Source organism: Podarcis tiliguerta (assembly GCF_965153285.1).
Source record: "Podarcis tiliguerta genome assembly, chromosome: 12".
Classification (NCBI taxonomy): Eukaryota; Metazoa; Chordata; class Lepidosauria; order Squamata; family Lacertidae; genus Podarcis; species Podarcis tiliguerta.
In genome coordinates, this window is record NC_139545.1 from 33,627,083 (window position 1) to 33,637,395 (window position 10,313).

Consider the following 10,313-nt stretch of genomic DNA (forward strand, 5'->3'; position numbering starts at 1 on the left):
GAGCTATACTGATGATTGGTGGTATCCTCAAACAGCTTATTCCTTCCAACCTTAAATTCCTGCCTGATACTAATGCACCCCTGGAACCTGAGTAGCAAAGATGTTTGCCTAGCTCCACCAAGCTAAAGAAAGTCACAGAGATGCTCCAGCGACTCATTCCAATAACATTAGGTCAAATTGCATTGGCCACAACCCTTGTGAGTTACAGTGTAGTTGCTGAGGACCACAGCCCAGAGAACGTGTATTCTCTAGTGGTTCATTCATCAGCTGAGCCACAAGTTCTTCCATCAAGCCTTGCCACTCAAGTCTGACCAATTTACCACCTGGGAATCATACACGATACTACTCAGATTTGTGTCTCTGCTATGAAAATTATAATACATTGATCAAGTGTCAATGGGTAACCAGGGTAGTGGTTATCCTTTCAAGTGCCCATAGGTCCACTTTCTCATATCTTAGCTGTGTGAAAGCAATTTTGAGTGCGGCTCTCCCCCTGCACCCTTGAAGCACTTCCTGGCTGCTTTAACAGAATCCCAGAATCACGTTTACCTCCTAGTTTAACCCTTGGGGTCTGGGTAACAACATATACATTCAGGTAGGTAGCCGTGTTGGTCTGATGCAGTCAAAATAAAAAAACAAAAAAACTTGTAGCACCTCATAGACCAACTAAGTTTGTTCTGTTATGAGCTTTCATGTGCATGCACAATTCTTCAGATACACAGCTTATACCAGAACAAACTTAGTGTATGAGGTGCTACTAGACTGTTGTTGTTGTTGTTGTTGTTGTTGTTATCTCAACATCTACATTGTCAGACTAGGAAGGGAGAGGAGGATTTAAAAACGTATCTCATTAAATGACTGGAATCAGACTAAAACATGGAATTAATCTCAATGTGCCACTGAATAAATAGCCATACATTTTTATATTATATTTGGGTTGGCTTGTCTGAAAATGTATGGATATTTACAATATCTCTTGTGTATTCTAAAATGCATGTACTTATAAACAATTATCCTCTTATTTCTTAACATCAAAAATGTTGAAAGACTTAACTTCAGCACACAATTATTCAAATGGGACTTGAGCAGCAAACGTAACAAGCAGCTAAATGTGAATGTGTGTATGGAAGCAGGCCTCCCTATTTATATCTCCAACTAAATGAGCTGTTACTCATTTTTGTTGTCCTGCATTCATTTGAGAACCAGGAAACTACAGTGCTACAGACCCTCTCTCTCTCTCTCTTTCTGTTTGTGTGTGTGTGTGTGTGTGTGTGAGAGAGAGAGAGAGAGAGAGAGAGAGAGAGAGAGAGAGAGAGAGAGCGCGCCCTGGTAATGTTTAACTTTAGCTACTTGATTAGAATTTTCTTATTCTCAAATAAATTTAATGGAATAATATCCTGGCTGAGTTCTTAAAATTCAACTGACAACTATTTGCTGCTTCCTAATTTAAGATATCTAATGCATGCGATATAGAAAGTATTATAAACTTGTGCTCCCTATATTCAGCATGCCTTGCTCTCTTCATATATGCAGTCAAACCATGAATCAGGATTATCTGGACAAGCAAAACTTCAAATTTCTACCGAGCCATGAATTCATAGCAGCTTTTCATAAGACAATCTGTCCCCCTTCAGACATTTTCTTACTCACTTTGGTTAACTATTGTATAATGTAAGAGTGGCTGCGGGTGGCGCTGTGGTCTAAACCACTGTGCCTAGGGCTTGCCGATCGGAAGGTCAGCGGTTCAAATCCCCACGACGGGGTGAGCTCCCTTTGCTCGGTCCCTGCTCTTGCCAACCTAGCAGTTCGAAAGCACGTCAAAGTGCAAGTAGATAAATAGGTACCACTCTGGTGGGAAGGTAAACGGCATTTCCATGCACTGCTCTGGTTTTGCCAGAAGCTGCTTAGTCATGCTGGCCACATGACTCGGTAAAACTGTCTGCGGGCAAATGTCGGCTCCCTAGGCCAGTAAAGAGAGATGAACGCCACAACCACAGAATCGTTCGCGACTGGACTTAACTGTCAGGGGTCCTTTACTTTTAAGAGTGGCTGCAGAAGAAATGAAACCACAGCAGCCACAATTAAGTACTGCACCTGCACTGAGCTAATCCCAGTTATGGCAGTTTGTGTCTACACTGAACAACAGACCTTGCTGATTATCTCAGAAGCAGAACTTCACGTATTAAAAGCATGATTTCAGGGAAACTTTGAAATCTTAACCAAGGTTAGCTCATAGTGGAGCTAATTGTGATTAAGCACAAGACTGGCCTACCTAACAAGGTTGTAAAACTAAAGAAGCCAAAAATGCTAAAGCATCCTGGAGACAATGTGATCCACATTTCTGTTGCACAAATAAGCATTTAGTTCCATTTCTCTTAACTGCCAGATGTTTTGGACAACAGCTCCCATCGGCCCTGAGCATTGGCCAAGCTGGTGGCGCTCATGAGACTGTAGCCTAAAACATATGGAGGCTGCATAAGGCTGAGCTAGTCATTCAGAATACTTGGATTATTACTGCATTGAGTCTACAACACCTACCAAGGTAATTTTAGTGGGCTAGCAAAGCAGAAGAAATATATGGAGCAGCGGTAGGGAGCCTCCAGAGATTGCTGGGCTGACTACAGCTTCCATCATTCCTGACAACTGGCCATACTGGCTGCAGCTTATGGGAGCTGAAGTCCAACAACATCTGAGTGGCCCTTAGATCTGGCAAAATTGGTAATCCTCTCAATTATGCCCACAAGTGGCAAAACTGTATTGTAAATATCTGCTACACTTAAGCATAACTGAACTTGCTGAATTGCTTTTCAGTGTGAGGAGAGAAATGGGCCAATCAGGATTATGCTGGACGGAACATCCACTTGAAACGCAGCGGCAGTTGGGAATTCTGAGAGGTGAGATAGGAAGGGAATGTTTTCTAACTCATTTGTTTTGCAAACACTGCCGCTTTATATGACAATTTCATCAATCCTGCTTGACCTCAATTGTTTAATATTTAAATTCACTGCACATTTTTAATGCTGTTGTCTGTTGTTTCTGTTTCCTTTTTCTATAGAAGGCTGGAATGAGCACATACTTTCCAGAATAAATCTTCAATCATGTCTGGGGGGGAAGAAGAGCAGCCCCCCAATATAAATCCAGAGGGAGCAAATGAAGAGGAGCAGCCCCCCAACACAAATCAAGAGGGAGAAAATGAGGGAGAGCAGCCCCCCAATATAAGTCCAGAGGGAGAAAATGAGAGGGAGCAGCCCCCCAATATAAGTCCAGAGGGAGAAAATGAGGGGGAGCAGCCCCCCAATATAAGTCCAGAGGGAGAAATTGAGGGGGAGCAGCCCCCCAATATAAGTCCAGAGGGAGAAAATGAGGGGGAGCAGCCCCCCAATATAAGTCCAGAGGGAGAAAATGTGGAGCAGTCGGCCAATTTAAGTCCAGAGGGAGAAAATGTGGAGCAGTCGGCCAATCTAAGTCCAGAGGGAGTATTTGAAATCTCTCCAGTGATTTCTGAAAATGCCATAATGGAATTGTTAGAAAATCTTGATGCAACTGAAGATTTACCAAGTCCAGTTGATGGAAATCATAGTGAATCTAGTCCTGATGACACTACACTTAAAAAACCATCCCCAGAAGCAGATTTGAAACCAGATGCATTACAATCAGGTATAATTTCGTCCACAAGCATTTCCGCTGACGAAAAGCCATGTGTATCCAAGGAGAGTCTCATGGAACAAATCATGGAAAGCTCTTTAGAGGTTTCTGAAAAGGTTATTTCACGTTCCACAGAGAAACTGCAAATGGTTAAAAAGCTAGAGGGAATTTTGACGCCTGACACAATTAATGCTGAACTTCTTGCTTATCTGTATGCTGAAGGATTAAGTGAAATCCCTTCATCTTTTTTTGAAGGGCGAGCTAGGAGGAGTTTATTACAATCTTTTGAGAATGCTACGATACCTGAAATGGGATTAGCAGAGAGGCTGTCTGAAATGATTGATGACGGCACCGTTCAGCTAAATGCTAAAGGGCTGCTTGAAATTCCTTCAGGGCTTTTTGACATTCAAATGTTAAAGTATTTGCATTTAAACAATAATGAAATCAAAACCATACCAAGAGATGTAAGATTGTTTACAAACCTGGAAATATTATCCATAGAAAGAAATCAGGTAACATCTTTACCTACTGAAATTTCCCTGCTTCAAAGTCTTAGAACTTTAAACCTCAGTCATAACCAAATATCATACCTCCCTGATGGAATTTCGAAACTTTCAAGACTTAAGTGCCTTTTATTAAGATATAACAACATTGAAACGTTTCCTGCTGCTTTGGAAAAACTTGAAAAATTAGAAATTTTGGATCTTAGTGGAAATAAACTAACTCTGCCAGACACAATGACTACCATGAAAAGTTTGCATATGCTGTACTTAAATTCCAATAAAATGTCTATATTCCCAAAGGCTCTCTGTTACCTTCCAAATCTATATAAACTCAGCATGTCAGATAATCAGATCCAGAGTTTACCAAAAGAAATTAAAGAACTCAAAAATTTGAAAGAACTTTCGCTAAATAACAACAAGCTTATATTTTTGCCTGTACAGTTCTTTCAACTGATAAATATAGAAAAACTGAGACTGGATGATAACCAGTTGGAAAGTCTATCTGATAAAGTGGAGAATTTACAAAAGCTTCGGGAACTCAGTCTTGCAAAAAATTTCTTCCAAAATATTACAGAAAATATTTGCAGGTGTACTAAACTGGAATATCTGAACCTAAGTGATAATCAGCTGGAAATCTTTCCTCCCAATCTGTACAAATTAAAATGTCTGAGAGAACTCTACATAAGCAGAAATAAACTGATCTTCTTAGACGAACAAATAGCATACTTTAAAGACCTTTCAGTTTTAGAGATATCAGGAAATGCTTTAATGCACATCCCTGTTGAAATAAAAGGCTGTACAGAACTTACTAGAATTGATTTGAGTTGCAACAAGCTGTCCTTGTTTCCAGTTGGACTGTGTGCACTAACTGCTCTTAAACACCTAAATATCAGCCAAAATTATATTTCAGAAATAACAACTGAAATTTCATTAATTAAAAACCTGCAGCATTTAAATTTTAGTAAGAACAAACTGCCCTCATTTTACATATACTTGTGCACTCTTACCAAATTAAGCTACTTAGACCTAAGTAACAATCAAATAAGTAGTGTTCCAATAAATGTTCAAAAAATGAGGTCTCTTCGGGTTCTGCTGTTACACCATAACAGATTCGTTTTGTTTCCCAGGGAGTTGTGTGTGCTAAATTGGCTTAAGGTACTTGATCTTTCAGAAAATAAGATACAGGTCATTCCTTCAGATATTAGTCAAATGCAAGAACTAAAAGACTTAAATCTGTCAAACAACCAGTTTGCATCATTTCCAAATGAAATATGTCAGCTTTCATCACTGCAGAAATTAATATTGTGCCAAAAAAGTGGACTGAAGGTAAGATGGCATTTAAAATATAAGTTTGTGTTATACATAACTTTGTACTGTATACCATTGTAAAAAAGTTTACACTCATCATGTGTTTTTCAAACTCATCACAGCCTGCATTCAAGCTGTGCACACTCAACCTACATTTGCCTTTGAGTAAACCCAGGTTTCAGATGTGTTTGTATTGCTTACATACTTGTAAAAAACAACAACATCCTTGACTGGAGGCAACAAAGCTAAAGCGACAGAACAAATCCATGAGAAACAATGCCTCTTTCAAGTCATTTTCAGCTCTCATAAAAGCTATTGCCTGTTGTTACCCTATGCAAAAGTAATTCAGGAAAACGTTGTTTTTTTTGACATGGTTCCACCAAGGCAGAGCAACAAAGTCCTGAGGAGCTAAGGAAATCGGGGGGCCAAGAAAATTAAATCTGTAGCAGGGATTAGCACCAGGGATACTTCCCTTATTATTCAAACCATATACCTGAAACCTTTAGTTTATGTTGCTGGTCTGGGTAGCTGGGTACCTTTGACCAGAACTTAGTTTGCATATCTACCTCAGTGGTTAGAATGAGCAAGTTCAGTTTCACCAAGTTCACTGAATTAGTTTAAAATCGCTGAACTACCCCTGAAAATAGTTCCTGTAATTGCTTACTTTCAACAAGTTCCAGCTCATCTTCAAGTTCATTATATTACATGTGTATTTTCCTTTTTAGACTTTGCAGGGCTTTAAGATTAAAGACCATAATTGTTGAGGAAATAAATTAAACAATTCACATTCTACTGTGTGTACATTGTGGTATTTTCTTCGTCTTCTCAAGTATATTTTATACTTCAGCAGAGCAGATCGTAACATTCTGAATGCTGGGTTTTTTTAAATGGTGATCGTTTTGATGAACTTGAATCAAACTGTGAATTGAACGCGAACTGAACTAATTCATTTTGTAAAGGGACAAATGAGAACTGGAATTACTTCCTCTTTGGACATGTTGAACTTGAACTAGTACTAGTTTCTTTTTTAAAATGAACTTTCCCAGCACTGATCTACCTGACACACTAGACATTCAGTACCCACTGTGGGCTTGAGTCATAGGAACATAGGAAGCTGCCTTATAACAACTCAGACTCTTGTTCCATCCAGCTCAGTAACATCCACACAAATAGAAAGCATCTATCCAGGGTTTTAGGTAGCAGCCCCTCTCAGCACTATCTGGAAATGCTACGTTGCATATTCTTGTGTTTTTCTATTGTAAACTGCTCTCTGATCCTTCAATGAAAGGCGGTATAGAAATTTAATAAAATTAAAAATAAGTGCTAGGAGTGACCTTGGGACCTTTCTGCATGCAAAGATGTGTTCTGCCACTGAGCTTCCCCAATAATGTAAAAAGCCTCTCTTTATAAATGTGTGTTGCTTAACTCTTTTGTACTTTTTATCCCCAGTTGAAATCACTTTCAGAAGAAATATCAAAGCTGACCAGCCTAAAAGTGCTTGATGTATCTCATAACGAATTACAAGAAATGCCAGAAGGTTTAGGGGAAATAAAAAGTTTGGTTACTTTAATAGCGAATAACAACTGCTTAAAAAAGCTTCCACTGAATCTTTCAACACTCCATAACTTACAATGCCTGAATCTCAAAGGTAAGGATTTAAATGTTTAATGTCATAAGAAAATTCAGGCATAAAATGCTATAGTCCCAGTTCCAATGTCAGCAGTACCTGCGCAAAAAGAAGTTTCCACTCCCAGATCAGGTATAGTGAGTGCACAAACGGCTTCCTCAACTGTAACACATGGCATCCAGCTGCATGTGTTATTCCATTCTCTATGTATAAACCTACATGCAGGAGTTGCAGGAGTACAACTGAAGGACTCTAGCATTCTGCTCCTCTTACAGTCTTCCAGACCAGAGCAGATGAGAACAAAAAAGAGAAGGAAAGTTATAAAATTATGACTTTCTTGAAGAGAAAACATGCACCTTGAAAACATGTTTTTTTTGTGTGTGTGTGGTAGCTGTGCCTGAAGATTGTGTACATGTTGTCCTCCAGCTGCTTCCTGAAGAGGCAGCCCTTTTACATAAGTTGCTAATGGTACTATCTATAAAGTGGGACAGTTGCCTGTTTGTGTCCAGAAATGCTCCAGATTAACATAACGCAAACATTATCCATTTATTTTGCCAGAAAATAAAATGCTACATTTGCCTAGCGATCTGCACCTTCTTCTGGAACTGAAGGATATAAATTTTGATGAAAATATTCTGATTAGACCTCCGCTGGAAGTCTGTAAAGCCAAGCAACTGCTCCCCATAACACGCTACTTAGAAAGCGCTGATGAAAGAGATGGTAAGTTTAAAATAAGTTTCTCACAGCATCACTAGAGATCTTAGATCAGGGATGGGGAACTTGTGGCTCTCCAGATGTTGCTGAACTGCAGCTCCCACCAGCCTCAACCAGCATGGCCCACCTTAAGGTATTCTGACACCCTGAGCAAAATATAGAAAGACAAGTCTGTCCAGGCCTCCTGAGATCCTGGAATTCTTAGACTTCATTGCCCATCCTTGTTCTGTGGCATGTCTATTCTAACAGGGTCCAGATCACCTTCCATTCTATTCTCAGAAATGCACAAAACAGCCAGCTTCACTCTGCATCTCTCAGTAAGTCCCTTCCCAAGGTGGTCCATCAGCTCATCTTGTCATCCAGGTCACGTAAGTGAAATTGAGCTTGTTGCCTGCCCTTTCCTTGCTTCTCCATACCATGAGGTCTCTAGCTTTTCTTCACTCCCTTATATTCCAGAGCAGCAGAAGCATGCGGTGGGTGCATGCAGGGAAGTTAAATGTCAAGCATTAACAAAAAAGATGACCTACGCATCCACCTAAAGTTTTGTCTGTTACAGTTAATAAACCAGGGCCAGGTGTCTGTGGCCCTCCAGCTGTTTTGGAGTACAACTCCCATTAACCTTGAGCATGCTGGTGGGAGTGCAGGGCTAATAGTTGGAATCCAGCAACCTCTAGAATGTTACAGGTTTCCCACCTTTACAAACTGCTAGCTATCTCTACACATTTCCAGGTATGTTAAAAAAACCCAGCATTTTGGCTCTATCCTCCCTGCCCATCAAAGTATATAATTAACACTGCCACCAGTTGTTAAAAGAGTAAAGTTCCTTGGATTCATGCATAAAATCATATGAAACTGCTGTTCTGTAAAGTTTATGATCTGCTTGTTTTAGAAAAAATCTTGGAGAAAGTTCTGAAGACCATTGCTAGCAATATCGCGTTTGAACATTTTGAATTTTTTTGTCAAAAACTCCAGCTTAACAGTATTGTAATCAAAACAATAGAAACTGACAGGTTAGTGATACCTAAAATTTATTTTTTCCCCCCTTGGAACAGGTTCTGCTAATTTCATCCATCTAGTTTTTATGTTTTATGTTTTGTAGCTTAATTGATACACCTCCCCATTTAAGGGAGCAATCCTAACCCCCAATTCATGCTCCTGGAAGGTGTTCGGTTTGGGTGGAAGACTGTACCACTAATGGTGCAGACTGCTTGGGAGTTAAGCATGCTGCTGCCCCCCTCTGGGGTTTTTTGGGTGAGGGCAGAGAACGGCCACACAAGGATTTTCTGGATCCTAATCTGGCCCACTGACAAGTGAGGGGTCCAGTTTGGTCCCCTCTGCTGCAGCCATCTTGAGCTGGCACACCACACCCTCTGAAAACTCTTGACTGCCACCCTGACCTGCAGGAACCAGCAGGGTTGTGGATGTCACCATCGTCCCCAGGGCCACGTGACCCAAAGTTAGGATTGCTGTGTGAAGGAGTTTAAGCATCTTCTCTGTATATTTTTTCTATTAGGACTCTTTTGTTGGAAGAAAAAGTTACTCAGGCATTGAACCACTGGAAAACTGCAAATCAAAACCTGTCTCCAGAAGCCATGACAGACCAGTTGATCAGAATACTAACTATGGCTGGCCTGTATTACCTGACCAACAAAGTGAAATCTTTAAAACTCTGTTCAAGACTGGTAAAGTTCTAAAGAGCAAATAATATTGGTATTTTCAGTTCTGTTGCTTGGGCACATAAAATAAGCTGAATAAAACCACCTTGTCAGGAGTCAGTAATTTACCGTGTTCAATGAATTGCTATTGCTTCTTTCAGTTAACTCTGATTCCAACCAGGCTTTTAAAATTACCATATTTTTCGCTCGATAACACGCACCTGACCATAACACGCACATAGTTTTTAGAGGAGGAAAACACGGGAAAAAAATTCTGAATGAAACAGTGGATGTATCATTTTTGTGCTTCATGCTGTGGCCACAGACATGTGATTTGATGGTGAGTTTGGGGTAGCCCAATGCAAAAATCCTGAGAACCCATGTGGATCTGTGCTTTGTAACCACGTTTTTGCACCATTGCAGCCCCAGGCAACAGTGGGTGTGTGATTTTTTTGGTGCAGGCTGTAGCCATGGACATGCTATGTGATCTGATGGTGAATTTGGGGTGACCAATGCAAAGATCCTGGGGATCCATGTGGATTCATGCTTTATAACCACATTTTTGCACCATTGCAGCCCCAGGCAACATTGGGTGCGTGATTTCTTTGGTGCAGGCTGTAGCCATGGACATGTAATGTGATCTGATGGTGAATTTGGGGTGACCCAATGCAAAGATCCTGACGATCCATGTGGATCCGTGCTTTGTAACCACGTTTTAAGTGGGGAGGGAAGGAAAAACACAGAAGGGACAAGGAGCATTAGAGGGGTGTGCGGAGAAGCAGCTGGCTAACAATGCAGGAGAGGGGTTTAACAGGAAGGATGAAAGGAAGGCAAAAGTTTCCCCCCACCCACCCAAGCCAG

The 10,313-nt window shown here is 40.5% G+C and overlaps 1 protein-coding gene across 2 annotated transcripts; it reads left to right on the forward strand.

Annotated features, from left to right (window-relative positions):
* The first annotated feature begins 2,803 nt into the window (after nucleotides 1–2,803).
* LRRD1 (leucine rich repeats and death domain containing 1) lies at nucleotides 2,804–9,576 on the forward strand. Of its 2 annotated transcripts, XM_083405622.1 has the most exons (6): nucleotides 2,804–2,894; nucleotides 3,056–5,474; nucleotides 6,906–7,104; nucleotides 7,642–7,803; nucleotides 8,687–8,807; nucleotides 9,311–9,576. In XM_083405622.1, the coding sequence occupies exons 2-6, from the start codon at nucleotides 3,099–3,101 to the stop codon at nucleotides 9,489–9,491; spliced, it is 3,039 nt and encodes a 1,012-aa protein (XP_083261748.1). In that variant the 5' UTR covers nucleotides 2,804–2,894; nucleotides 3,056–3,098; the 3' UTR covers nucleotides 9,492–9,576. The 2 variants fall into 2 exon arrangements, with proteins under 2 accessions (XP_083261748.1, XP_083261747.1); XM_083405621.1 differs by lacking the exon at nucleotides 2,804–2,894 and having other exon boundaries at nucleotides 2,915–5,474.
* Nucleotides 9,577–10,313: the final 737 nt, after the last annotated feature.

What these genes read in the sequence shown, in the direction of transcription:
- LRRD1 (XM_083405622.1), top strand. Translation starts at nt 3,099, where the DNA reads ATGTCTGGGGGGGAAGAAGAGCAGCCCCCCAATATAAATCCAGAGGGA. An exon ending in ACAATGCCTGAATCTCAAAG is followed by an intron (nt 7,105 to 7,641) that starts GTAAGGATTTAA and finishes TTATTTTGCCAG; the next exon opens with AAAATAAAATGCTACATTTG. An exon ending in AAGCGCTGATGAAAGAGATG is followed by an intron (nt 7,804 to 8,686) that starts GTAAGTTTAAAA and finishes TGCTTGTTTTAG; the next exon opens with AAAAAATCTTGGAGAAAGTT.